This window comes from Lepisosteus platostomus, chromosome 4, assembly GCF_059453375.1.
Source record: "Lepisosteus platostomus isolate fLepPlt1 chromosome 4, fLepPlt1.hap1, whole genome shotgun sequence".
NCBI lineage: Eukaryota > Metazoa > Chordata > Actinopteri > Semionotiformes > Lepisosteidae > Lepisosteus > Lepisosteus platostomus.
The window spans coordinates 12727459-12753882 of NC_142614.1; the positions used below are offsets into that span (position 1 = coordinate 12727459).

The 26424-nt window shown below is 51.8% G+C and overlaps 6 protein-coding genes across 6 annotated transcripts; all 6 read right to left on the bottom strand.

The window, feature by feature from the left end:
• Nucleotides 1-975: 975 nt before the first annotated feature.
• Nucleotides 976-3417, bottom strand: LOC148672730 (zona pellucida sperm-binding protein 3-like). The gene is made up of 9 exons (XM_088628605.1): nt 3025-3417; nt 2826-2944; nt 2634-2737; nt 2262-2439; nt 2070-2187; nt 1904-1989; nt 1717-1829; nt 1244-1378; nt 976-1126 (listed from the first exon to the last, which is right to left on the bottom strand). Exons 1-9 carry the CDS (start codon nt 3400-3402, stop codon nt 996-998), a joined length of 1362 nt encoding a protein of 453 aa, XP_088484731.1. The 5' UTR covers nt 3403-3417; the 3' UTR covers nt 976-995.
• A 1981-nt stretch (nt 3418-5398) lies between these two features.
• On the bottom strand, nt 5399-7402 carry LOC148672731 (zona pellucida sperm-binding protein 4-like). The gene is made up of 9 exons (XM_088628609.1): nt 7164-7402; nt 6894-7081; nt 6717-6814; nt 6514-6641; nt 6246-6435; nt 6013-6160; nt 5856-5931; nt 5623-5748; nt 5399-5545 (listed from the first exon to the last, which is right to left on the bottom strand). The coding sequence occupies exons 1-9, from the start codon at nt 7375-7377 to the stop codon at nt 5415-5417; spliced, it is 1299 nt and encodes a 432-aa protein (XP_088484735.1). The 5' UTR covers nt 7378-7402; the 3' UTR covers nt 5399-5414.
• Nucleotides 7403-9952: 2550 nt separating this feature from the next.
• Nucleotides 9953-12394, bottom strand: LOC148672732 (zona pellucida sperm-binding protein 3-like). Its single transcript, XM_088628604.1, has 9 exons — nt 12002-12394; nt 11803-11921; nt 11611-11714; nt 11239-11416; nt 11047-11164; nt 10881-10966; nt 10694-10806; nt 10221-10355; nt 9953-10103 (listed from the first exon to the last, which is right to left on the bottom strand). Exons 1-9 carry the CDS (start codon nt 12377-12379, stop codon nt 9973-9975), a joined length of 1362 nt encoding a protein of 453 aa, XP_088484730.1. The 5' UTR covers nt 12380-12394; the 3' UTR covers nt 9953-9972.
• Nucleotides 12395-14375: 1981 nt separating this feature from the next.
• LOC148672733 (zona pellucida sperm-binding protein 4-like) lies at nt 14376-16379 on the bottom strand. Its single transcript, XM_088628610.1, has 9 exons — nt 16141-16379; nt 15871-16058; nt 15694-15791; nt 15491-15618; nt 15223-15412; nt 14990-15137; nt 14833-14908; nt 14600-14725; nt 14376-14522 (listed from the first exon to the last, which is right to left on the bottom strand). The coding sequence occupies exons 1-9, from the start codon at nt 16352-16354 to the stop codon at nt 14392-14394; spliced, it is 1299 nt and encodes a 432-aa protein (XP_088484736.1). The 5' UTR covers nt 16355-16379; the 3' UTR covers nt 14376-14391.
• A 2550-nt stretch (nt 16380-18929) lies between these two features.
• Nucleotides 18930-21371, bottom strand: LOC148672734 (zona pellucida sperm-binding protein 3-like). The gene is made up of 9 exons (XM_088628602.1): nt 20979-21371; nt 20780-20898; nt 20588-20691; nt 20216-20393; nt 20024-20141; nt 19858-19943; nt 19671-19783; nt 19198-19332; nt 18930-19080 (listed from the first exon to the last, which is right to left on the bottom strand). The coding sequence occupies exons 1-9, from the start codon at nt 21354-21356 to the stop codon at nt 18950-18952; spliced, it is 1362 nt and encodes a 453-aa protein (XP_088484728.1). The 5' UTR covers nt 21357-21371; the 3' UTR covers nt 18930-18949.
• A 1981-nt stretch (nt 21372-23352) lies between these two features.
• Nucleotides 23353-25356, bottom strand: LOC148672735 (zona pellucida sperm-binding protein 4-like). Its single transcript, XM_088628608.1, has 9 exons — nt 25118-25356; nt 24848-25035; nt 24671-24768; nt 24468-24595; nt 24200-24389; nt 23967-24114; nt 23810-23885; nt 23577-23702; nt 23353-23499 (listed from the first exon to the last, which is right to left on the bottom strand). Exons 1-9 carry the CDS (start codon nt 25329-25331, stop codon nt 23369-23371), a joined length of 1299 nt encoding a protein of 432 aa, XP_088484734.1. The 5' UTR covers nt 25332-25356; the 3' UTR covers nt 23353-23368.
• Between the last annotated feature and the right edge of the window lie 1068 nt (nt 25357-26424).

A 26424-nucleotide genomic window follows, 5' to 3' on the forward strand; every position in this document is an offset into this window, starting at 1 on the left:
CTCCTCAGCTGCAACAGAAATTTTCCACTCGCATCCTGTTTGAGAGACACAGGAAGCTGGAGCGGCGGTTTTCAGCCTTCGTTTACATCTCTTCTGCTCATGCAAGCCAATTTTGTTTAGGCTCTTGTCTTAGCCTGTACTGGCTATTAGAACGAAATCCTAAGTACAATTCTCTAAAGAGAGATCTAAACTCCATCCACACACTTAGTTTGATAATACTGTAGAGCCATGCGCACGCAGGGCGGGCTGGAAAGAGCGCTTGGGGGGCGGGACTAGGGGACTGTACTGTATATAGGGGGATAGAGGCTGGAAACGGGCTCTTCCCTTCGTGTCTGTTAGTGTAGGTGTAGCGCTGTAATCCCTGTCCCCGCTTCTGATCAACCTCTTCTCCCGAGTCCTACGCCCGCTCCATTCGGTACCGAACGCCGCGGTCGTACCAAAACATTTTCACCTCAGAACGAAGTAAAAAAGTCAGACCCCTTAAAACGTGTTACTCCATAAAATCAAAGAAAACGAGAACCATATGAGGCGTCTCAGTGACAGTAAAGAGCCCCACATGGCAACACCAGAAACGTGGCTGCCCTCTACCCTTCATAAAGGATGCCATGTCAACTAGAACCTGAATTAGAAGCACAATCAACCGTCCATGTGCTGCTGGCAGGGACCTGTAACAGGCTGGAGTCCAGGCTGCTCCCGCGAGTACTACAGCAGCCATCATCAGCTGCAGAGAAGCTCCCCACCCATAGCATCTACTCTACAGAGTGGAGCTGCAGTTTAATGCTTAGCATCTGCACAAGAAAGGCTGTCAGACTAGCTGACAGCCAGTGCAGTAACAGCCCAAGCCCACCCTCTGCCCACAGTGCTTGTGGCAAAGACACTGAACAGGGTAGCATGAGGACACAAGAGGTCAGCGCAATAAGCAGGTGTCAAGATCTATTGCACTGGATTAAGAAAGGAACAAGTATCACACAGAGAGACAGTTTCCAATCCCTCCTTTATTTCTCCACAGTCAGCTCAGTGGATTTACTCTGCAGTCTCCTGTAAAGGACAGTCCCCAGCACAGCCACACAGACCAGCCCCACCACTGCCCCCAGAGCAGCCAGGATCACAGGCTCAGCAGACACTCCTGGAAAGAGAGGACAGGTTAGCTCACACTGCTCTACCATAGAGATGCTTTCAGACCAGTTCAGTCCCACTGAGACCCCAGTCAGTAAACAGGTTGGGTACTAAAGGCTTCCTCTACCTGTTGCATCACCTTCCTCCTGTGCTCTCAGCTGAGACCTCTGACCTTTCACCTCTGCTGGGCGGTCAACAGCCTGCTCTCCCAGCACAAACAGAGGACCAACTGTGGCATCGCCTTCCCACTCAGCAGCTGCAACTGGAAGGAATTCTGGATTGAAATACCTACAGCGCTGCAGAAGACAGCATTCACTTTCACATAAGCCTGACCAGGATTTAAGGAGCATGCTGGAGGGAAGGACACCCTTTGGAACGTTCCTTTTCATGTAGCAATCCAGAGAACAGTTGCCTACATTCCCCAAGAATAAGAGCAGGAGGGATTGTGTACAGCATACAGTGCCATGGTTTTCTATGAAGACTTCTGCTCCCAATCCCTCAATGTACTAATGTCCATACTACTGGAGTGGAACACTAGCATCTACAAGAACTAGAATCCCCTCTCCTCATTTTGAGAAGCCACAAGCAAGAGAGTCTCACCCTCTTTAGATCCCAGATCCCTCTTCATTCTCATCCAGTGCCTGGATTTGGTAGTAGGACAGCTGGAGTCACAGCAGCTGCACACCTGATCACTCCCATCCACAGACGTCCACCTACAGCAGGACAGGCATCACTGCAGACACCTGCATCAGAGCACATTGCGGGCAACAGCCTCCTCCTCACTTACACATTCCCAGTAGTGTAGCAGGCCTTGTTCAGGGAGTCCACACTCTGGGAAGCAGCAGTCACCTTCAGAAGGCAGGTGATGTAGATCTGGAACAGTACACCTTCAGTCAGAGGCTCCACTGCAGCTAAACCTCCTCACAGCCCAGAGGCCACAGGAAGACACTCACTGAGCTCCTGGCATCTTGATAGAACCTGAAGGCATCCAGCTTCATCCTCAGCTTGCCGTCCTGGGGTCTTGGCATGAACTGAGAACTGGAGCCTGTAGTTTTGGCATCAGTCAGGCACCTGGGGAAGAGGGGAGGTCATTGCAAGTGCACCGTCTGCACAGCAGTTCCTCCATCAGAAGGCACAGGACTCACCCATGATTCTCAATGAAGGCATATCTGGGGGTAGAGGTCTGGTCAGGCACCAGGGTGGCCACACAGCTGTCCACAAAGAGCCGGAGGGGCTGGTGGTCGGCCTGGCTGACGGAGGCTTCAATATTCAGGACGTCCCCCAGGTAGAACACGTTGGAGGTCCTTGGGGAGCTCCAGTCATCTAGCATTGGAGAGGAGCCATTACAGGAAAATAGCAGAGAACCAGATGAACAGATCCCTTCAAAGAGCTCCGGTTACTGGGAGCAAACCTTCATAGACCCCCAGTCAACTAATTCAACAAAGCAATCTTGTCTAGTAGACATCCCCAGTGCGAAAGGGAGTCTTGCTGCACCTCTCCCCTACAAGAGCACATACCAGCCATGAGCACCAGGGAGAAATCCAGGACATCCTCCGCAGACTTGGTGGAAGTGTAGGGGACCCAGGTGGGCTTCAGGGCGCTGCTGCTCACATTGTGAAACCTGGGAAAGAGACTCCAGCAGAGTGACACGGTCCTTATTCAGCCCTGGAGCTCCGTGGACCCTGCAGGACAGCAGATGCCTCCCTCACCTCATGTAGCGACACTCAATACCGACAACGGCGCCATTCGTTCTCACGATGGGGGTGTTGGCAATCGCCCGCGGGGTGTAGTTGAGAGAGAAGTTGTACACTAGCTCCTCTGGTGCGCTCTAGGAGAGAAGCGACGGGTGAAGCCGGCACACCACTAAAATATGAAGCTACTGTATGATGTCAAAGCCGGACACCCTACCGTCAGCGAACTACGACACGCCTGCAGCTCGGACTCGAAGATCAGGACCTGCGCCGCGTCGTCTTGCCTTGTAGCCGCACAGCCTCCCAGACTGACGTCCGAGGAGTTGATCAGCTGACCGGTACCGAACAGGTCTCTCCTGACTTGCACCACGATTTGACTCTCCCCGCACGCTACCGACACAGCCCGCACGAGCGGCGTATCCTGCTGTGGAAACCGAGGAACGTCGTAAAACACAGCCCCCTTGTGCGTGATACCGGTTCGCCGTCCGGGCGCCGAGCGCCATGTAGCGGCGTCACAGAAACGCCCGAACACCAAGAAGCTGAAGAGAGAAATGCCCGAAACCCACATTTTGCTTCCCACAGAGAACAAATCCATGATACCTACTGTTTGCCAAGTACGTCTTTTTAAAGGCACACAGATATTCTCTCTTAATGGGGTTCAGGTTTGCCGACAGAGAAAGCAGATTCTCACGTGAACAAACCCCGTGTCCGCTCGTACTGAGGAGCCCGGATAGAGCGCGAGAGTCGGGGAAGATCAGAGCAGCGATCAGGAAACAGCGCCGAGTCTGTTGAAAACTGTCCGAATAGGAACCGGTGATGTTTTACGTATTCTTTTATTTCATGTTTCCATTTTCTCCGGCTGAGTCAGTACGTTCTGCTGTAATTACGCATTACGAGCCAATTTCTACCTTAAATGGCGTCATGTCGTCCCAGTGCTGGCTGGTAACCTTTCTGGAGGATTTTGAGAAAATAGAAATGTAAAACCACAGCAAAATCCAGTCCACCTCAGGCTAGGACTAAATCGCTGCTGATAACGTATTCTTAGTCAAATATGGTTTTGCCTTACTGTTAAATCACATAGGGCATTATGAAATTTTAGAAAATGTAGGCAGGCCTTTCAATCTGTAGTTTTCTTATTTTACATTTCGTTTAACAGGAATCCTAAATCCACTCAAATTACGTCTTAACTTGCGCTACACGTGTGATTTCAGATCAATGAACTGATTAGTCGTGTTGCAGAGACAAACCCGCTACATTAGAGCACCAGAAAGTGAACGAGACAGTGTCGCGTAAGCAGGCGTGTGATCGAGAAGCCTGCGATGTTGGTGCTAATGAAGGAGCTGCAGACAGATGAGAGAACACTAAAGCTGAGCAGGTGTGAGCCTGGTCAGTACCTGGATGGGAGAGCTCCTGGGAACAACCAAGGTTGCTGCTGGAAGAGGTGTTAGTGGGGCCAGCAGGGGGCGCTCACCCTGCGGTCCATGTGGGTCCTAATGCCCCAGTATAGTGACGGGGACACTTGACTGTAAACACTATGCCTTCCTTCGGAAGGGACGTAAAACCGAGCTCCTGACTCTCTGTGGTCATGAAAAATCCCAGGGGGTGTCTCGAAAGAAGTAGGGGTATAACCCCGGTGTCCTGGCCAAAATTCTCCTTGGCCTTTACTAATCAGGGCCTCCTAATAATCCCCATCTATGAACTGGCTTCATTACTCTGCTCTCCTCCCTACTGAGAGCTGATGTGCAGTGAGCGTTCTGGCACGCAGCAGTCGCCTCAGAAAAAGAAAGAGGACAACGGTTCGGCCATGGAGCCTTCTTGAAGGCAGAATAGGTGTGAAATGAAACCTCCAGTTCATTTCACACCTCTTGCTTGGCCTCTTTCTGTCCCCTGCTCCCGCGACATTACCTTTGCTTACTGCTTTGTCTCTCACCCCTGAAGAAGGCTCCACAGCCAAAATGTTTTCCTTGCAGCATGGAATGAATCCATTACTTGTTCCAACATTTAGTAATACTCCCCACTGCCCCTCTCCAATTCCCCTTGAAATCATGTCATTTATGTGATCATGAATGTCAGTATTTACAAGTGAGAAACTCAAGCTACTTTATTTCTATAGTTGTTTATGGACCAGTGTCTTCCAAATGAACTCCCAAGTCCAATCCCGCCACCTCCCTCTCTCCCTCCAGAGAGCAGAAGCCAAGACCACAGATTATCCCGCTCTAAAGCCACTTCCTGGATTGCGTGACATCAGTCCTGTGTGAGGAGCAGGTAGTATTGCCGCAGTAAGTGGAGGTACGAAGTCAGTTCCCCTACAGTCGCTGCAAGGGGAACAGCACTGCCCCCGACTCCAAGCAGCACCTGCAGTATTAATTACCTTCCTCAGTGGTCAGATTACCAAGACGAAGGAGAGGGAGCAGACTGTGGTTCTGGAAGAGGTTTCAGAGCTGGATGCAGAAAAGCCCTCTTACTGCAATAATCATTACATTGAGCTGTTAAGCAGTGTTTTGCCACCATTCCTTCTAGAAAGAAGCAGCTGTAAGCGTCTTAGACATCATTAAGAGAGTGAATAAGAAAAAGGCTGAGGAGGACCAGAGTTCACTTCTCCCTTTATTATGCTCCAGTTACAGCTTTGTTCTGTGTACAAGGTCTGAATCTCCACACAGCTACCAGCAGCAGCGCAGAGACCACAAGCACAGTGGAGGCAGCTACTGCCAGCAAGCCATAGCTGAAGACCTGGGGCACTGAGGAGAGAGCAGGCAGCAGTCAGTACACAGCCAGAGCAACACGCCAACACCGCTCACACAGTGGAGCCTCTCACCTTCAGACCAGAGCCGATGCGCTTCACCCTGGGCTGGGAGCTCAGAGGCAGTCAGGATCACCTCTCCACTAGAGACCACTGCAGTGTCTTTGGAGGAGCCCCCGCGTGCTGCAGCAGCTGCCCTTCCTGGAAGAGGAACAGAAGAACTGCTGGGAGGACTGACGACCAGGATTCAGCAGCCAACAGGGACCCCTCAGCTGGAGCACTGGAGCCGACATGCGACAGGTACTCACTCCTCCTGCTGCAGGTTGGGACACAGCGGTCAGTAGCAGTCGGCTGGCACACTGCTGCACTGCAGTGGATGTAGACCTGGAGAGAGCAGAGCAGGGGTGAGAGAAGGTCAGCTGCCCTCGGGGATCAAGCTGGTGCCTCCCAGCCACGGCTCCTTACCGTCTCCTTCAGGGGGAGCTGGGAGGCAGGGTCCACAAAAGTGAACATCCGGACCATGAAGCGCTGGTAGTGCGTTGGGTACAGCAGCCCTGAGGAGCCGCCCACAGGGATCAGAGTGGTCTGGTAGTTGTCATCTCTGTATGGGCACCTGCAGCAGGAGGAGAAGGGTGAGAGCTCTGCCAGCAGGGGTCAGCAGTGGGGAATCCAGCAAGAGCTACAGGAGGACAGGTTACCCAGCAACCAGGAGGCTCCACTGGGGCTGGCTCAGAGGGCTTGGGGTGGAAGTGGCCCAGCAGTCTCCCAGCGTCAGGACAATATTGGGATCCGTCCTCTGCAAGATGTGAACCTCCACATACACAGGATCCTGCAGGACCTTGGTCACAGGGTAGTCACCCTCACTGTAGTAGGAGTCATACTGCTCTCCTGAGGAGGAGGAAGGAGCTTGAGCACTATTTCACCCTGCAGGGCAGCCGAGCAGAGCTGAAGGCTCAGCACAGGTACCTCTTGCCAGTTGGAGCTCCACACGGAGGGGTCCTGGGGCCACTGCTGGAGGGGGTGGAGAGACCGTATAGACCACTGCCTGCAGAGGAACCAGCTCATCATCTGCATACCTGCACTGGAAGAACAGCCTGCAGGAAGAAGCCAGCCATCAGGAACTGGCACAGGCCGAGGGGAGCCGAGGAAGGAGAAGGCAACCTGCCCACCTGTAGGCACTGTCCCTCGTGATGGAGCCATCAGGTCCCGGCCTCACCTCGAAGCTGGAGTTCATCAGGTTCTCATACACTACAGCACCAGCCTCCACCTGGAACAGGGGTGGGGACATGACAGGCACAGCCTGCACACACTGGCACTCTGGGAACAAGACACTGGCTGCAACTCACCCTCATCCTGGTGCCACAGGCACTGACTGGGAACTTGAACATGGCAAAGCCAGCAGTGGTGCCAACAGGGCCACAGGCTGCACTGCCACCCCCCAGCAGACTGACCGAGTCCAGGCTCAGCGGAGGGCTGGTGGCATTCCTGGACACCACAACCACAAACTGACCATCCCTGGTGCACTGCACAGTCACTGAGGGGATACAAAGGCTGGATTCAGTCCCATTATAAAAAAAGGAGTCCTGCTCTGAAGTGCTCAGGTTACACAAACCCACCATCATTCCCATAGTAGCAGCGCCTCTGGCTTGTCTGATCAAAGCAACAGTTTCCTGCTTCACAGTCGGCTCTCGTGACGGTTGGGTCTCCACACACCACCTTGTCATTATCGCTCACCAGACATTTCTGATTCTGGGCTAGAGCCACATCCAGCAACACAAAAAGCCAGGCACACAGACTCCACACTTTCCCACTAACCCCAGACTTCTCCATGGCGGAACTCGGAGAGGAACTAGAGGAAAGCCGCGCTCAGCGCCTTAAGTTCTCTCTGCGCGCTGATTGGCTGAGCTCGGCGATTGGACAGCAGCAGGCTGAAGCGGGCGCACGAGGACGTCAGACGCTCTGCGCGTCTCCAGGGTCAGGAATTGAGTCCAGGTGCGCAGATCGCTCTGCTGGTTCCCTCCAGCGTCATTCTTAAGAATTGTCTTCCTCCGTGATGTGGAAACAAGTGAGGAAACAGAACCTCAGCGGTGATTTTTAAATCCAATTAAAATCAGCACTGCTTACAATTTCACATCATTGGGCTGCTAATATATTTGGATGTTTGAGCCAGGAATCGTTTGATCTTGCTTTTTGCTGGTTTAACGAAACACGACTCGAAACACTGATTCGCAACTGCTTCGATTCCTTTGGAGCATAGCGTTACCATACTGTCCACTGCTCCGAAGTCCGTATGAAAAGGCGCGTGACCAGGCTGAACGCGACTTCATGGCGTCACACTGTTTCGAAATGCTTCAAATGTTTTGCCGGGATTCGGCATAGGAAAAATTAAGAGCAAGCTGGTGATCTGGGATCACAGCGTTTTGACCCAATACACATACTGTAAATGGAAAGTACAAAAATATCTCTCTGTTCCCCGATTTGTGATTGGGTGCTACCTGTCATCACCTTATTTGCCACACCCTCGAAAAGTTTGTAACGTTATATAAAGCCTGTCTAAGCCTCGTTTTTTTCGCGAAGTCTTGCCTCAACCTCCTGAGTGCCTTGTACTGAGCCGTGTTCTTCCAGTGAGCCTGTTTTCCTGCCTCCACCTAGTTTCTTTCTTTGACTCCGAGCCTGCCTTGTCCACAGTACCCTGGGAGCTCCTGTTTGAACCTTCGCCTGTACACTGACCTTGATGTGTGAGAATTCATAACAAATAGGATCTCCGCTTTGTAAGAATGATAGCAAATCATAACTTAAAAAGAACTGCACTGAAACCTTTGTGGAAAGCAATTGCAGAAATAAAGATGAAGGTAAAACGCCTAAATCGAGAGCCATCAGTAGCAAGGGAGGTGAGATCAGCAAAGCTGTGAAGATGGGAAGGTTTGATAAAAAACGTTCTAGAACTGTGCCTGGGTTGTGGACCTCAGGTATGCTTTAATCCGCTTGAGCTCTGACGAGAGCGGCTACAGGTTGAATGCACACCTCCATTTAGTAAAATACTGGAGAAGCCGCACGGAAACCAATGCGTTTTAATGCCGGTTATAATCGCTGAACTGTGCTTTCACGCTTTTGTCTGGGTAGGGCCGATTTGCAGACATACGGCATGTGTACAATTGCGGCAAACGAGAATCTGCTCACTTCTAGCAAGAAAAACCTCGAATAGTCGACGGCTCTAGCTTGACAATGGGCCATGTCTACCGTTTGTTAGTTAATTGGATGTAACGGAGCCCAAACCAAATGAAATACATAGGATTACATTTTATGCATTTTTACAATGGCTGGTTTCGGCGTTGCGCTCTTTCGAGATCTCTTATCCCGATTTTCTTTTCTACGCTTCAGAACAAATTACGATCTCAATGCTAATGGGCCATTTTCGGACATTAGTAAACTCCTCAGCTGCAACAGAAATTTTCCACTCGCATCCTGTTTGAGAGACACAGGAAGCTGGAGCGGCGGTTTTCAGCCTTCGTTTACATCTCTTCTGCTCATGCAAGCCAATTTTGTTTAGGCTCTTGTCTTAGCCTGTACTGGCTATTAGAACGAAATCCTAAGTACAATTCTCTAAAGAGAGATCTAAACTCCATCCACACACTTAGTTTGATAATACTGTAGAGCCATGCGCACGCAGGGCGGGCTGGAAAGAGCGCTTGGGGGGCGGGACTAGGGGACTGTACTGTATATAGGGGGATAGAGGCTGGAAACGGGCTCTTCCCTTCGTGTCTGTTAGTGTAGGTGTAGCGCTGTAATCCCTGTCCCCGCTTCTGATCAACCTCTTCTCCCGAGTCCTACGCCCGCTCCATTCGGTACCGAACGCCGCGGTCGTACCAAAACATTTTCACCTCAGAACGAAGTAAAAAAGTCAGACCCCTTAAAACGTGTTACTCCATAAAATCAAAGAAAACGAGAACCATATGAGGCGTCTCAGTGACAGTAAAGAGCCCCACATGGCAACACCAGAAACGTGGCTGCCCTCTACCCTTCATAAAGGATGCCATGTCAACTAGAACCTGAATTAGAAGCACAATCAACCGTCCATGTGCTGCTGGCAGGGACCTGTAACAGGCTGGAGTCCAGGCTGCTCCCGCGAGTACTACAGCAGCCATCATCAGCTGCAGAGAAGCTCCCCACCCATAGCATCTACTCTACAGAGTGGAGCTGCAGTTTAATGCTTAGCATCTGCACAAGAAAGGCTGTCAGACTAGCTGACAGCCAGTGCAGTAACAGCCCAAGCCCACCCTCTGCCCACAGTGCTTGTGGCAAAGACACTGAACAGGGTAGCATGAGGACACAAGAGGTCAGCGCAATAAGCAGGTGTCAAGATCTATTGCACTGGATTAAGAAAGGAACAAGTATCACACAGAGAGACAGTTTCCAATCCCTCCTTTATTTCTCCACAGTCAGCTCAGTGGATTTACTCTGCAGTCTCCTGTAAAGGACAGTCCCCAGCACAGCCACACAGACCAGCCCCACCACTGCCCCCAGAGCAGCCAGGATCACAGGCTCAGCAGACACTCCTGGAAAGAGAGGACAGGTTAGCTCACACTGCTCTACCATAGAGATGCTTTCAGACCAGTTCAGTCCCACTGAGACCCCAGTCAGTAAACAGGTTGGGTACTAAAGGCTTCCTCTACCTGTTGCATCACCTTCCTCCTGTGCTCTCAGCTGAGACCTCTGACCTTTCACCTCTGCTGGGCGGTCAACAGCCTGCTCTCCCAGCACAAACAGAGGACCAACTGTGGCATCGCCTTCCCACTCAGCAGCTGCAACTGGAAGGAATTCTGGATTGAAATACCTACAGCGCTGCAGAAGACAGCATTCACTTTCACATAAGCCTGACCAGGATTTAAGGAGCATGCTGGAGGGAAGGACACCCTTTGGAACGTTCCTTTTCATGTAGCAATCCAGAGAACAGTTGCCTACATTCCCCAAGAATAAGAGCAGGAGGGATTGTGTACAGCATACAGTGCCATGGTTTTCTATGAAGACTTCTGCTCCCAATCCCTCAATGTACTAATGTCCATACTACTGGAGTGGAACACTAGCATCTACAAGAACTAGAATCCCCTCTCCTCATTTTGAGAAGCCACAAGCAAGAGAGTCTCACCCTCTTTAGATCCCAGATCCCTCTTCATTCTCATCCAGTGCCTGGATTTGGTAGTAGGACAGCTGGAGTCACAGCAGCTGCACACCTGATCACTCCCATCCACAGACGTCCACCTACAGCAGGACAGGCATCACTGCAGACACCTGCATCAGAGCACATTGCGGGCAACAGCCTCCTCCTCACTTACACATTCCCAGTAGTGTAGCAGGCCTTGTTCAGGGAGTCCACACTCTGGGAAGCAGCAGTCACCTTCAGAAGGCAGGTGATGTAGATCTGGAACAGTACACCTTCAGTCAGAGGCTCCACTGCAGCTAAACCTCCTCACAGCCCAGAGGCCACAGGAAGACACTCACTGAGCTCCTGGCATCTTGATAGAACCTGAAGGCATCCAGCTTCATCCTCAGCTTGCCGTCCTGGGGTCTTGGCATGAACTGAGAACTGGAGCCTGTAGTTTTGGCATCAGTCAGGCACCTGGGGAAGAGGGGAGGTCATTGCAAGTGCACCGTCTGCACAGCAGTTCCTCCATCAGAAGGCACAGGACTCACCCATGATTCTCAATGAAGGCATATCTGGGGGTAGAGGTCTGGTCAGGCACCAGGGTGGCCACACAGCTGTCCACAAAGAGCCGGAGGGGCTGGTGGTCGGCCTGGCTGACGGAGGCTTCAATATTCAGGACGTCCCCCAGGTAGAACACGTTGGAGGTCCTTGGGGAGCTCCAGTCATCTAGCATTGGAGAGGAGCCATTACAGGAAAATAGCAGAGAACCAGATGAACAGATCCCTTCAAAGAGCTCCGGTTACTGGGAGCAAACCTTCATAGACCCCCAGTCAACTAATTCAACAAAGCAATCTTGTCTAGTAGACATCCCCAGTGCGAAAGGGAGTCTTGCTGCACCTCTCCCCTACAAGAGCACATACCAGCCATGAGCACCAGGGAGAAATCCAGGACATCCTCCGCAGACTTGGTGGAAGTGTAGGGGACCCAGGTGGGCTTCAGGGCGCTGCTGCTCACATTGTGAAACCTGGGAAAGAGACTCCAGCAGAGTGACACGGTCCTTATTCAGCCCTGGAGCTCCGTGGACCCTGCAGGACAGCAGATGCCTCCCTCACCTCATGTAGCGACACTCAATACCGACAACGGCGCCATTCGTTCTCACGATGGGGGTGTTGGCAATCGCCCGCGGGGTGTAGTTGAGAGAGAAGTTGTACACTAGCTCCTCTGGTGCGCTCTAGGAGAGAAGCGACGGGTGAAGCCGGCACACCACTAAAATATGAAGCTACTGTATGATGTCAAAGCCGGACACCCTACCGTCAGCGAACTACGACACGCCTGCAGCTCGGACTCGAAGATCAGGACCTGCGCCGCGTCGTCTTGCCTTGTAGCCGCACAGCCTCCCAGACTGACGTCCGAGGAGTTGATCAGCTGACCGGTACCGAACAGGTCTCTCCTGACTTGCACCACGATTTGACTCTCCCCGCACGCTACCGACACAGCCCGCACGAGCGGCGTATCCTGCTGTGGAAACCGAGGAACGTCGTAAAACACAGCCCCCTTGTGCGTGATACCGGTTCGCCGTCCGGGCGCCGAGCGCCATGTAGCGGCGTCACAGAAACGCCCGAACACCAAGAAGCTGAAGAGAGAAATGCCCGAAACCCACATTTTGCTTCCCACAGAGAACAAATCCATGATACCTACTGTTTGCCAAGTACGTCTTTTTAAAGGCACACAGATATTCTCTCTTAATGGGGTTCAGGTTTGCCGACAGAGAAAGCAGATTCTCACGTGAACAAACCCCGTGTCCGCTCGTACTGAGGAGCCCGGATAGAGCGCGAGAGTCGGGGAAGATCAGAGCAGCGATCAGGAAACAGCGCCGAGTCTGTTGAAAACTGTCCGAATAGGAACCGGTGATGTTTTACGTATTCTTTTATTTCATGTTTCCATTTTCTCCGGCTGAGTCAGTACGTTCTGCTGTAATTACGCATTACGAGCCAATTTCTACCTTAAATGGCGTCATGTCGTCCCAGTGCTGGCTGGTAACCTTTCTGGAGGATTTTGAGAAAATAGAAATGTAAAACCACAGCAAAATCCAGTCCACCTCAGGCTAGGACTAAATCGCTGCTGATAACGTATTCTTAGTCAAATATGGTTTTGCCTTACTGTTAAATCACATAGGGCATTATGAAATTTTAGAAAATGTAGGCAGGCCTTTCAATCTGTAGTTTTCTTATTTTACATTTCGTTTAACAGGAATCCTAAATCCACTCAAATTACGTCTTAACTTGCGCTACACGTGTGATTTCAGATCAATGAACTGATTAGTCGTGTTGCAGAGACAAACCCGCTACATTAGAGCACCAGAAAGTGAACGAGACAGTGTCGCGTAAGCAGGCGTGTGATCGAGAAGCCTGCGATGTTGGTGCTAATGAAGGAGCTGCAGACAGATGAGAGAACACTAAAGCTGAGCAGGTGTGAGCCTGGTCAGTACCTGGATGGGAGAGCTCCTGGGAACAACCAAGGTTGCTGCTGGAAGAGGTGTTAGTGGGGCCAGCAGGGGGCGCTCACCCTGCGGTCCATGTGGGTCCTAATGCCCCAGTATAGTGACGGGGACACTTGACTGTAAACACTATGCCTTCCTTCGGAAGGGACGTAAAACCGAGCTCCTGACTCTCTGTGGTCATGAAAAATCCCAGGGGGTGTCTCGAAAGAAGTAGGGGTATAACCCCGGTGTCCTGGCCAAAATTCTCCTTGGCCTTTACTAATCAGGGCCTCCTAATAATCCCCATCTATGAACTGGCTTCATTACTCTGCTCTCCTCCCTACTGAGAGCTGATGTGCAGTGAGCGTTCTGGCACGCAGCAGTCGCCTCAGAAAAAGAAAGAGGACAACGGTTCGGCCATGGAGCCTTCTTGAAGGCAGAATAGGTGTGAAATGAAACCTCCAGTTCATTTCACACCTCTTGCTTGGCCTCTTTCTGTCCCCTGCTCCCGCGACATTACCTTTGCTTACTGCTTTGTCTCTCACCCCTGAAGAAGGCTCCACAGCCAAAATGTTTTCCTTGCAGCATGGAATGAATCCATTACTTGTTCCAACATTTAGTAATACTCCCCACTGCCCCTCTCCAATTCCCCTTGAAATCATGTCATTTATGTGATCATGAATGTCAGTATTTACAAGTGAGAAACTCAAGCTACTTTATTTCTATAGTTGTTTATGGACCAGTGTCTTCCAAATGAACTCCCAAGTCCAATCCCGCCACCTCCCTCTCTCCCTCCAGAGAGCAGAAGCCAAGACCACAGATTATCCCGCTCTAAAGCCACTTCCTGGATTGCGTGACATCAGTCCTGTGTGAGGAGCAGGTAGTATTGCCGCAGTAAGTGGAGGTACGAAGTCAGTTCCCCTACAGTCGCTGCAAGGGGAACAGCACTGCCCCCGACTCCAAGCAGCACCTGCAGTATTAATTACCTTCCTCAGTGGTCAGATTACCAAGACGAAGGAGAGGGAGCAGACTGTGGTTCTGGAAGAGGTTTCAGAGCTGGATGCAGAAAAGCCCTCTTACTGCAATAATCATTACATTGAGCTGTTAAGCAGTGTTTTGCCACCATTCCTTCTAGAAAGAAGCAGCTGTAAGCGTCTTAGACATCATTAAGAGAGTGAATAAGAAAAAGGCTGAGGAGGACCAGAGTTCACTTCTCCCTTTATTATGCTCCAGTTACAGCTTTGTTCTGTGTACAAGGTCTGAATCTCCACACAGCTACCAGCAGCAGCGCAGAGACCACAAGCACAGTGGAGGCAGCTACTGCCAGCAAGCCATAGCTGAAGACCTGGGGCACTGAGGAGAGAGCAGGCAGCAGTCAGTACACAGCCAGAGCAACACGCCAACACCGCTCACACAGTGGAGCCTCTCACCTTCAGACCAGAGCCGATGCGCTTCACCCTGGGCTGGGAGCTCAGAGGCAGTCAGGATCACCTCTCCACTAGAGACCACTGCAGTGTCTTTGGAGGAGCCCCCGCGTGCTGCAGCAGCTGCCCTTCCTGGAAGAGGAACAGAAGAACTGCTGGGAGGACTGACGACCAGGATTCAGCAGCCAACAGGGACCCCTCAGCTGGAGCACTGGAGCCGACATGCGACAGGTACTCACTCCTCCTGCTGCAGGTTGGGACACAGCGGTCAGTAGCAGTCGGCTGGCACACTGCTGCACTGCAGTGGATGTAGACCTGGAGAGAGCAGAGCAGGGGTGAGAGAAGGTCAGCTGCCCTCGGGGATCAAGCTGGTGCCTCCCAGCCACGGCTCCTTACCGTCTCCTTCAGGGGGAGCTGGGAGGCAGGGTCCACAAAAGTGAACATCCGGACCATGAAGCGCTGGTAGTGCGTTGGGTACAGCAGCCCTGAGGAGCCGCCCACAGGGATCAGAGTGGTCTGGTAGTTGTCATCTCTGTATGGGCACCTGCAGCAGGAGGAGAAGGGTGAGAGCTCTGCCAGCAGGGGTCAGCAGTGGGGAATCCAGCAAGAGCTACAGGAGGACAGGTTACCCAGCAACCAGGAGGCTCCACTGGGGCTGGCTCAGAGGGCTTGGGGTGGAAGTGGCCCAGCAGTCTCCCAGCGTCAGGACAATATTGGGATCCGTCCTCTGCAAGATGTGAACCTCCACATACACAGGATCCTGCAGGACCTTGGTCACAGGGTAGTCACCCTCACTGTAGTAGGAGTCATACTGCTCTCCTGAGGAGGAGGAAGGAGCTTGAGCACTATTTCACCCTGCAGGGCAGCCGAGCAGAGCTGAAGGCTCAGCACAGGTACCTCTTGCCAGTTGGAGCTCCACACGGAGGGGTCCTGGGGCCACTGCTGGAGGGGGTGGAGAGACCGTATAGACCACTGCCTGCAGAGGAACCAGCTCATCATCTGCATACCTGCACTGGAAGAACAGCCTGCAGGAAGAAGCCAGCCATCAGGAACTGGCACAGGCCGAGGGGAGCCGAGGAAGGAGAAGGCAACCTGCCCACCTGTAGGCACTGTCCCTCGTGATGGAGCCATCAGGTCCCGGCCTCACCTCGAAGCTGGAGTTCATCAGGTTCTCATACACTACAGCACCAGCCTCCACCTGGAACAGGGGTGGGGACATGACAGGCACAGCCTGCACACACTGGCACTCTGGGAACAAGACACTGGCTGCAACTCACCCTCATCCTGGTGCCACAGGCACTGACTGGGAACTTGAACATGGCAAAGCCAGCAGTGGTGCCAACAGGGCCACAGGCTGCACTGCCACCCCCCAGCAGACTGACCGAGTCCAGGCTCAGCGGAGGGCTGGTGGCATTCCTGGACACCACAACCACAAACTGACCATCCCTGGTGCACTGCACAGTCACTGAGGGGATACAAAGGCTGGATTCAGTCCCATTATAAAAAAAGGAGTCCTGCTCTGAAGTGCTCAGGTTACACAAACCCACCATCATTCCCATAGTAGCAGCGCCTCTGGCTTGTCTGATCAAAGCAACAGTTTCCTGCTTCACAGTCGGCTCTCGTGACGGTTGGGTCTCCACACACCACCTTGTCATTATCGCTCACCAGACATTTCTGATTCTGGGCTAGAGCCACATCCAGCAACACAAAAAGCCAGGCACACAGACTCCACACTTTCCCACTAACCCCAGACTTCTCCATGGCGGAACTCGGAGAGGAACTAGAGGAAAGCCGCGCTCAGCGCCTTAAGTTCTCTCTGCGCGCTGATTGGCTGAGCTCGGCGATTGGACAGCAGCAGGCTGAAGCGGGCGCACGAGGACGTCAGACGCTCTGCGCGTCTCCAGGGTCAGGAATTGAGTCCAGGTGCGCAGATCGCTCTGCTGGTTCCCTCCAGCGTCATTCTTAAGAATTGTCTTCCTCCGTGATGTGGAAACAAGTGAGGAAACAGAACCTCAGCGGTGATTTTTAAATCCAATTAAAATCAGCACTGCTTACAATTTCACATCATTGGGCTGCTAATATATTTGGATGTTTGAGCCAGGAATCGTTTGATCTTGCTTTTTGCTGGTTTAACGAAACACGACTCGAAACACTGATTCGCAACTGCTTCGATTCCTTTGGAGCATAGCGTTACCATACTGTCCACTGCTCCGAAGTCCGTATGAAAAGGCGCGTGACCAGGCTGAACGCGACTTCATGGCGTCACACTGTTTCGAAATGCTTCAAATGTTTTGCCGGGATTCGGCATAGGAAAAATTAAGAGCAAGCTGGTGATCTGGGATCACAGCGTTTTGACCCAATACACATACTGTAAATGGAAAGTACAAAAATATCTCTCTGTTCCCCGATTTGTGATTGGGTGCTACCTGTCATCACCTTATTTGCCACACCCTCGAAAAGTTTGTAACGTTATATAAAGCCTGTCTAAGCCTCGTTTTTTTCGCGAAGTCTTGCCTCAACCTCCTGAGTGCCTTGTACTGAGCCGTGTTCTTCCAGTGAGCCTGTTTTCCTGCCTCCACCTAGTTTCTTTCTTTGACTCCGAGCCTGCCTTGTCCACAGTACCCTGGGAGCTCCTGTTTGAACCTTCGCCTGTACACTGACCTTGATGTGTGAGAATTCATAACAAATAGGATCTCCGCTTTGTAAGAATGATAGCAAATCATAACTTAAAAAGAACTGCACTGAAACCTTTGTGGAAAGCAATTGCAGAAATAAAGATGAAGGTAAAACGCCTAAATCGAGAGCCATCAGTAGCAAGGGAGGTGAGATCAGCAAAGCTGTGAAGATGGGAAGGTTTGATAAAAAACGTTCTAGAACTGTGCCTGGGTTGTGGACCTCAGGTATGCTTTAATCCGCTTGAGCTCTGACGAGAGCGGCTACAGGTTGAATGCACACCTCCATTTAGTAAAATACTGGAGAAGCCGCACGGAAACCAATGCGTTTTAATGCCGGTTATAATCGCTGAACTGTGCTTTCACGCTTTTGTCTGGGTAGGGCCGATTTGCAGACATACGGCATGTGTACAATTGCGGCAAACGAGAATCTGCTCACTTCTAGCAAGAAAAACCTCGAATAGTCGACGGCTCTAGCTTGACAATGGGCCATGTCTACCGTTTGTTAGTTAATTGGATGTAACGGAGCCCAAACCAAATGAAATACATAGGATTACATTTTATGCATTTTTACAATGGCTGGTTTCGGCGTTGCGCTCTTTCGAGATCTCTTATCCCGATTTTCTTTTCTACGCTTCAGAACAAATTACGATCTCAATGCTAATGGGCCATTTTCGGACATTAGTAAACTCCTCAGCTGCAACAGAAATTTTCCACTCGCATCCTGTTTGAGAGACACAGGAAGCTGGAGCGGCGGTTTTCAGCCTTCGTTTACATCTCTTCTGCTCATGCAAGCCAATTTTGTTTAGGCTCTTGTCTTAGCCTGTACTGGCTATTAGAACGAAATCCTAAGTACAATTCTCTAAAGAGAGATCTAAACTCCATCCACACACTTAGTTTGATAATACTGTAGAGCCATGCGCACGCAGGGCGGGCTGGAAAGAGCGCTTGGGGGGCGGGACTAGGGGACTGTACTGTATATAGGGGGATAGAGGCTGGAAACGGGCTCTTCCCTTCGTGTCTGTTAGTGTAGGTGTAGCGCTGTAATCCCTGTCCCCGCTTCTGATCAACCTCTTCTCCCGAGTCCTACGCCCGCTCCATTCGGTACCGAACGCCGCGGTCGTACCAAAACATTTTCACCTCAGAACGAAGTAAAAAAGTCAGACCCCTTAAAACGTGTTACTCCATAAAATCAAAGAAAACGAGAACCATATGAGGCGTCTCAGTGACAGTAAAGAGCCCCACATGGCAACACCAGAAACGTGGCTGCCCTCTACCCTTCATAAAGGATGCCATGTCAACTAGAACCTGAATTAGAAGCACAATCAACCGTCCATGTGCTGCTGGCAGGGACCTGTAACAGGCTGGAGTCCAGGCTGCTCCCGCGAGTACTACAGCAGCCATCATCAGCTGCAGAGAAGCTCCCCACCCATAGCATCTACTCTACAGAGTGGAGCTGCAGTTTAATGCTTAGCATCTGCACAAGAAAGGCTGTCAGACTAGCTGACAGCCAGTGCAGTAACAGCCCAAGCCCACCCTCTGCCCACAGTGCTTGTGGCAAAGACACTGAACAGGGTAGCATGAGGACACAAGAGGTCAGCGCAATAAGCAGGTGTCAAGATCTATTGCACTGGATTAAGAAAGGAACAAGTATCACACAGAGAGACAGTTTCCAATCCCTCCTTTATTTCTCCACAGTCAGCTCAGTGGATTTACTCTGCAGTCTCCTGTAAAGGACAGTCCCCAGCACAGCCACACAGACCAGCCCCACCACTGCCCCCAGAGCAGCCAGGATCACAGGCTCAGCAGACACTCCTGGAAAGAGAGGACAGGTTAGCTCACACTGCTCTACCATAGAGATGCTTTCAGACCAGTTCAGTCCCACTGAGACCCCAGTCAGTAAACAGGTTGGGTACTAAAGGCTTCCTCTACCTGTTGCATCACCTTCCTCCTGTGCTCTCAGCTGAGACCTCTGACCTTTCACCTCTGCTGGGCGGTCAACAGCCTGCTCTCCCAGCACAAACAGAGGACCAACTGTGGCATCGCCTTCCCACTCAGCAGCTGCAACTGGAAGGAATTCTGGATTGAAATACCTACAGCGCTGCAGAAGACAGCATTCACTTTCACATAAGCCTGACCAGGATTTAAGGAGCATGCTGGAGGGAAGGACACCCTTTGGAACGTTCCTTTTCATGTAGCAATCCAGAGAACAGTTGCCTACATTCCCCAAGAATAAGAGCAGGAGGGATTGTGTACAGCATACAGTGCCATGGTTTTCTATGAAGACTTCTGCTCCCAATCCCTCAATGTACTAATGTCCATACTACTGGAGTGGAACACTAGCATCTACAAGAACTAGAATCCCCTCTCCTCATTTTGAGAAGCCACAAGCAAGAGAGTCTCACCCTCTTTAGATCCCAGATCCCTCTTCATTCTCATCCAGTGCCTGGATTTGGTAGTAGGACAGCTGGAGTCACAGCAGCTGCACACCTGATCACTCCCATCCACAGACGTCCACCTACAGCAGGACAGGCATCACTGCAGACACCTGCATCAGAGCACATTGCGGGCAACAGCCTCCTCCTCACTTACACATTCCCAGTAGTGTAGCAGGCCTTGTTCAGGGAGTCCACACTCTGGGAAGCAGCAGTCACCTTCAGAAGGCAGGTGATGTAGATCTGGAACAGTACACCTTCAGTCAGAGGCTCCACTGCAGCTAAACCTCCTCACAGCCCAGAGGCCACAGGAAGACACTCACTGAGCTCCTGGCATCTTGATAGAACCTGAAGGCATCCAGCTTCATCCTCAGCTTGCCGTCCTGGGGTCTTGGCATGAACTGAGAACTGGAGCCTGTAGTTTTGGCATCAGTCAGGCACCTGGGGAAGAGGGGAGGTCATTGCAAGTGCACCGTCTGCACAGCAGTTCCTCCATCAGAAGGCACAGGACTCACCCATGATTCTCAATGAAGGCATATCTGGGGGTAGAGGTCTGGTCAGGCACCAGGGTGGCCACACAGCTGTCCACAAAGAGCCGGAGGGGCTGGTGGTCGGCCTGGCTGACGGAGGCTTCAATATTCAGGACGTCCCCCAGGTAGAACACGTTGGAGGTCCTTGGGGAGCTCCAGTCATCTAGCATTGGAGAGGAGCCATTACAGGAAAATAGCAGAGAACCAGATGAACAGATCCCTTCAAAGAGCTCCGGTTACTGGGAGCAAACCTTCATAGACCCCCAGTCAACTAATTCAACAAAGCAATCTTGTCTAGTAGACATCCCCAGTGCGAAAGGGAGTCTTGCTGCACCTCTCCCCTACAAGAGCACATACCAGCCATGAGCACCAGGGAGAAATCCAGGACATCCTCCGCAGACTTGGTGGAAGTGTAGGGGACCCAGGTGGGCTTCAGGGCGCTGCTGCTCACATTGTGAAACCTGGGAAAGAGACTCCAGCAGAGTGACACGGTCCTTATTCAGCCCTGGAGCTCCGTGGACCCTGCAGGACAGCAGATGCCTCCCTCACCTCATGTAGCGACACTCAATACCGACAACGGCGCCATTCGTTCTCACGATGGGGGTGTTGGCAATCGCCCGCGGGGTGTAGTTGAGAGAGAAGTTGTACACTAGCTCCTCTGGTGCGCTCTAGGAGAGAAGCGACGGGTGAAGCCGGCACACCACTAAAATATGAAGCTACTGTATGATGTCAAAGCCGGACACCCTACCGTCAGCGAACTACGACACGCCTGCAGCTCGGACTCGAAGATCAGGACCTGCGCCGCGTCGTCTTGCCTTGTAGCCGCACAGCCTCCCAGACTGACGTCCGAGGAGTTGATCAGCTGACCGGTACCGAACAGGTCTCTCCTGACTTGCACCACGATTTGACTCTCCCCGCACGCTACCGACACAGCCCGCACGAGCGGCGTATCCTGCTGTGGAAACCGAGGAACGTCGTAAAACACAGCCCCCTTGTGCGTGATACCGGTTCGCCGTCCGGGCGCCGAGCGCCATGTAGCGGCGTCACAGAAACGCCCGAACACCAAGAAGCTGAAGAGAGAAATGCCCGAAACCCACATTTTGCTTCCCACAGAGAACAAATCCATGATACCTACTGTTTGCCAAGTACGTCTTTTTAAAGGCACACAGATATTCTCTCTTAATGGGGTTCAGGTTTGCCGACAGAGAAAGCAGATTCTCACGTGAACAAACCCCGTGTCCGCTCGTACTGAGGAGCCCGGATAGAGCGCGAGAGTCGGGGAAGATCAGAGCAGCGATCAGGAAACAGCGCCGAGTCTGTTGAAAACTGTCCGAATAGGAACCGGTGATGTTTTACGTATTCTTTTATTTCATGTTTCCATTTTCTCCGGCTGAGTCAGTACGTTCTGCTGTAATTACGCATTACGAGCCAATTTCTACCTTAAATGGCGTCATGTCGTCCCAGTGCTGGCTGGTAACCTTTCTGGAGGATTTTGAGAAAATAGAAATGTAAAACCACAGCAAAATCCAGTCCACCTCAGGCTAGGACTAAATCGCTGCTGATAACGTATTCTTAGTCAAATATGGTTTTGCCTTACTGTTAAATCACATAGGGCATTATGAAATTTTAGAAAATGTAGGCAGGCCTTTCAATCTGTAGTTTTCTTATTTTACATTTCGTTTAACAGGAATCCTAAATCCACTCAAATTACGTCTTAACTTGCGCTACACGTGTGATTTCAGATCAATGAACTGATTAGTCGTGTTGCAGAGACAAACCCGCTACATTAGAGCACCAGAAAGTGAACGAGACAGTGTCGCGTAAGCAGGCGTGTGATCGAGAAGCCTGCGATGTTGGTGCTAATGAAGGAGCTGCAGACAGATGAGAGAACACTAAAGCTGAGCAGGTGTGAGCCTGGTCAGTACCTGGATGGGAGAGCTCCTGGGAACAACCAAGGTTGCTGCTGGAAGAGGTGTTAGTGGGGCCAGCAGGGGGCGCTCACCCTGCGGTCCATGTGGGTCCTAATGCCCCAGTATAGTGACGGGGACACTTGACTGTAAACACTATGCCTTCCTTCGGAAGGGACGTAAAACCGAGCTCCTGACTCTCTGTGGTCATGAAAAATCCCAGGGGGTGTCTCGAAAGAAGTAGGGGTATAACCCCGGTGTCCTGGCCAAAATTCTCCTTGGCCTTTACTAATCAGGGCCTCCTAATAATCCCCATCTATGAACTGGCTTCATTACTCTGCTCTCCTCCCTACTGAGAGCTGATGTGCAGTGAGCGTTCTGGCACGCAGCAGTCGCCTCAGAAAAAGAAAGAGGACAACGGTTCGGCCATGGAGCCTTCTTGAAGGCAGAATAGGTGTGAAATGAAACCTCCAGTTCATTTCACACCTCTTGCTTGGCCTCTTTCTGTCCCCTGCTCCCGCGACATTACCTTTGCTTACTGCTTTGTCTCTCACCCCTGAAGAAGGCTCCACAGCCAAAATGTTTTCCTTGCAGCATGGAATGAATCCATTACTTGTTCCAACATTTAGTAATACTCCCCACTGCCCCTCTCCAATTCCCCTTGAAATCATGTCATTTATGTGATCATGAATGTCAGTATTTACAAGTGAGAAACTCAAGCTACTTTATTTCTATAGTTGTTTATGGACCAGTGTCTTCCAAATGAACTCCCAAGTCCAATCCCGCCACCTCCCTCTCTCCCTCCAGAGAGCAGAAGCCAAGACCACAGATTATCCCGCTCTAAAGCCACTTCCTGGATTGCGTGACATCAGTCCTGTGTGAGGAGCAGGTAGTATTGCCGCAGTAAGTGGAGGTACGAAGTCAGTTCCCCTACAGTCGCTGCAAGGGGAACAGCACTGCCCCCGACTCCAAGCAGCACCTGCAGTATTAATTACCTTCCTCAGTGGTCAGATTACCAAGACGAAGGAGAGGGAGCAGACTGTGGTTCTGGAAGAGGTTTCAGAGCTGGATGCAGAAAAGCCCTCTTACTGCAATAATCATTACATTGAGCTGTTAAGCAGTGTTTTGCCACCATTCCTTCTAGAAAGAAGCAGCTGTAAGCGTCTTAGACATCATTAAGAGAGTGAATAAGAAAAAGGCTGAGGAGGACCAGAGTTCACTTCTCCCTTTATTATGCTCCAGTTACAGCTTTGTTCTGTGTACAAGGTCTGAATCTCCACACAGCTACCAGCAGCAGCGCAGAGACCACAAGCACAGTGGAGGCAGCTACTGCCAGCAAGCCATAGCTGAAGACCTGGGGCACTGAGGAGAGAGCAGGCAGCAGTCAGTACACAGCCAGAGCAACACGCCAACACCGCTCACACAGTGGAGCCTCTCACCTTCAGACCAGAGCCGATGCGCTTCACCCTGGGCTGGGAGCTCAGAGGCAGTCAGGATCACCTCTCCACTAGAGACCACTGCAGTGTCTTTGGAGGAGCCCCCGCGTGCTGCAGCAGCTGCCCTTCCTGGAAGAGGAACAGAAGAACTGCTGGGAGGACTGACGACCAGGATTCAGCAGCCAACAGGGACCCCTCAGCTGGAGCACTGGAGCCGACATGCGACAGGTACTCACTCCTCCTGCTGCAGGTTGGGACACAGCGGTCAGTAGCAGTCGGCTGGCACACTGCTGCACTGCAGTGGATGTAGACCTGGAGAGAGCAGAGCAGGGGTGAGAGAAGGTCAGCTGCCCTCGGGGATCAAGCTGGTGCCTCCCAGCCACGGCTCCTTACCGTCTCCTTCAGGGGGAGCTGGGAGGCAGGGTCCACAAAAGTGAACATCCGGACCATGAAGCGCTGGTAGTGCGTTGGGTACAGCAGCCCTGAGGAGCCGCCCACAGGGATCAGAGTGGTCTGGTAGTTGTCATCTCTGTATGGGCACCTGCAGCAGGAGGAGAAGGGTGAGAGCTCTGCCAGCAGGGGTCAGCAGTGGGGAATCCAGCAAGAGCTACAGGAGGACAGGTTACCCAGCAACCAGGAGGCTCCACTGGGGCTGGCTCAGAGGGCTTGGGGTGGAAGTGGCCCAGCAGTCTCCCAGCGTCAGGACAATATTGGGATCCGTCCTCTGCAAGATGTGAACCTCCACATACACAGGATCCTGCAGGACCTTGGTCACAGGGTAGTCACCCTCACTGTAGTAGGAGTCATACTGCTCTCCTGAGGAGGAGGAAGGAGCTTGAGCACTATTTCACCCTGCAGGGCAGCCGAGCAGAGCTGAAGGCTCAGCACAGGTACCTCTTGCCAGTTGGAGCTCCACACGGAGGGGTCCTGGGGCCACTGCTGGAGGGGGTGGAGAGACCGTATAGACCACTGCCTGCAGAGGAACCAGCTCATCATCTGCATACCTGCACTGGAAGAACAGCCTGCAGGAAGAAGCCAGCCATCAGGAACTGGCACAGGCCGAGGGGAGCCGAGGAAGGAGAAGGCAACCTGCCCACCTGTAGGCACTGTCCCTCGTGATGGAGCCATCAGGTCCCGGCCTCACCTCGAAGCTGGAGTTCATCAGGTTCTCATACACTACAGCACCAGCCTCCACCTGGAACAGGGGTGGGGACATGACAGGCACAGCCTGCACACACTGGCACTCTGGGAACAAGACACTGGCTGCAACTCACCCTCATCCTGGTGCCACAGGCACTGACTGGGAACTTGAACATGGCAAAGCCAGCAGTGGTGCCAACAGGGCCACAGGCTGCACTGCCACCCCCCAGCAGACTGACCGAGTCCAGGCTCAGCGGAGGGCTGGTGGCATTCCTGGACACCACAACCACAAACTGACCATCCCTGGTGCACTGCACAGTCACTGAGGGGATACAAAGGCTGGATTCAGTCCCATTATAAAAAAAGGAGTCCTGCTCTGAAGTGCTCAGGTTACACAAACCCACCATCATTCCCATAGTAGCAGCGCCTCTGGCTTGTCTGATCAAAGCAACAGTTTCCTGCTTCACAGTCGGCTCTCGTGACGGTTGGGTCTCCACACACCACCTTGTCATTATCGCTCACCAGACATTTCTGATTCTGGGCTAGAGCCACATCCAGCAACACAAAAAGCCAGGCACACAGACTCCACACTTTCCCACTAACCCCAGACTTCTCCATGGCGGAACTCGGAGAGGAACTAGAGGAAAGCCGCGCTCAGCGCCTTAAGTTCTCTCTGCGCGCTGATTGGCTGAGCTCGGCGATTGGACAGCAGCAGGCTGAAGCGGGCGCACGAGGACGTCAGACGCTCTGCGCGTCTCCAGGGTCAGGAATTGAGTCCAGGTGCGCAGATCGCTCTGCTGGTTCCCTCCAGCGTCATTCTTAAGAATTGTCTTCCTCCGTGATGTGGAAACAAGTGAGGAAACAGAACCTCAGCGGTGATTTTTAAATCCAATTAAAATCAGCACTGCTTACAATTTCACATCATTGGGCTGCTAATATATTTGGATGTTTGAGCCAGGAATCGTTTGATCTTGCTTTTTGCTGGTTTAACGAAACACGACTCGAAACACTGATTCGCAACTGCTTCGATTCCTTTGGAGCATAGCGTTACCATACTGTCCACTGCTCCGAAGTCCGTATGAAAAGGCGCGTGACCAGGCTGAACGCGACTTCATGGCGTCACACTGTTTCGAAATGCTTCAAATGTTTTGCCGGGATTCGGCATAGGAAAAATTAAGAGCAAGCTGGTGATCTGGGATCACAGCGTTTTGACCCAATACACATACTGTAAATGGAAAGTACAAAAATATCTCTCTGTTCCCCGATTTGTGATTGGGTGCTACCTGTCATCACCTTATTTGCCACACCCTCGAAAAGTTTGTAACGTTATATAAAGCCTGTCTAAGCCTCGTTTTTTTCGCGAAGTCTTGCCTCAACCTCCTGAGTGCCTTGTACTGAGCCGTGTTCTTCCAGTGAGCCTGTTTTCCTGCCTCCACCTAGTTTCTTTCTTTGACTCCGAGCCTGCCTTGTCCACAGTACCCTGGGAGCTCCTGTTTGAACCTTCGCCTGTACACTGACCTTGATGTGTGAGAATTCATAACAAATAGGATCTCCGCTTTGTAAGAATGATAGCAAATCATAACTTAAAAAGAACTGCACTGAAACCTTTGTGGAAAGCAATTGCAGAAATAAAGATGAAGGTAAAACGCCTAAATCGAGAGCCATCAGTAGCAAGGGAGGTGAGATCAGCAAAGCTGTGAAGATGGGAAGG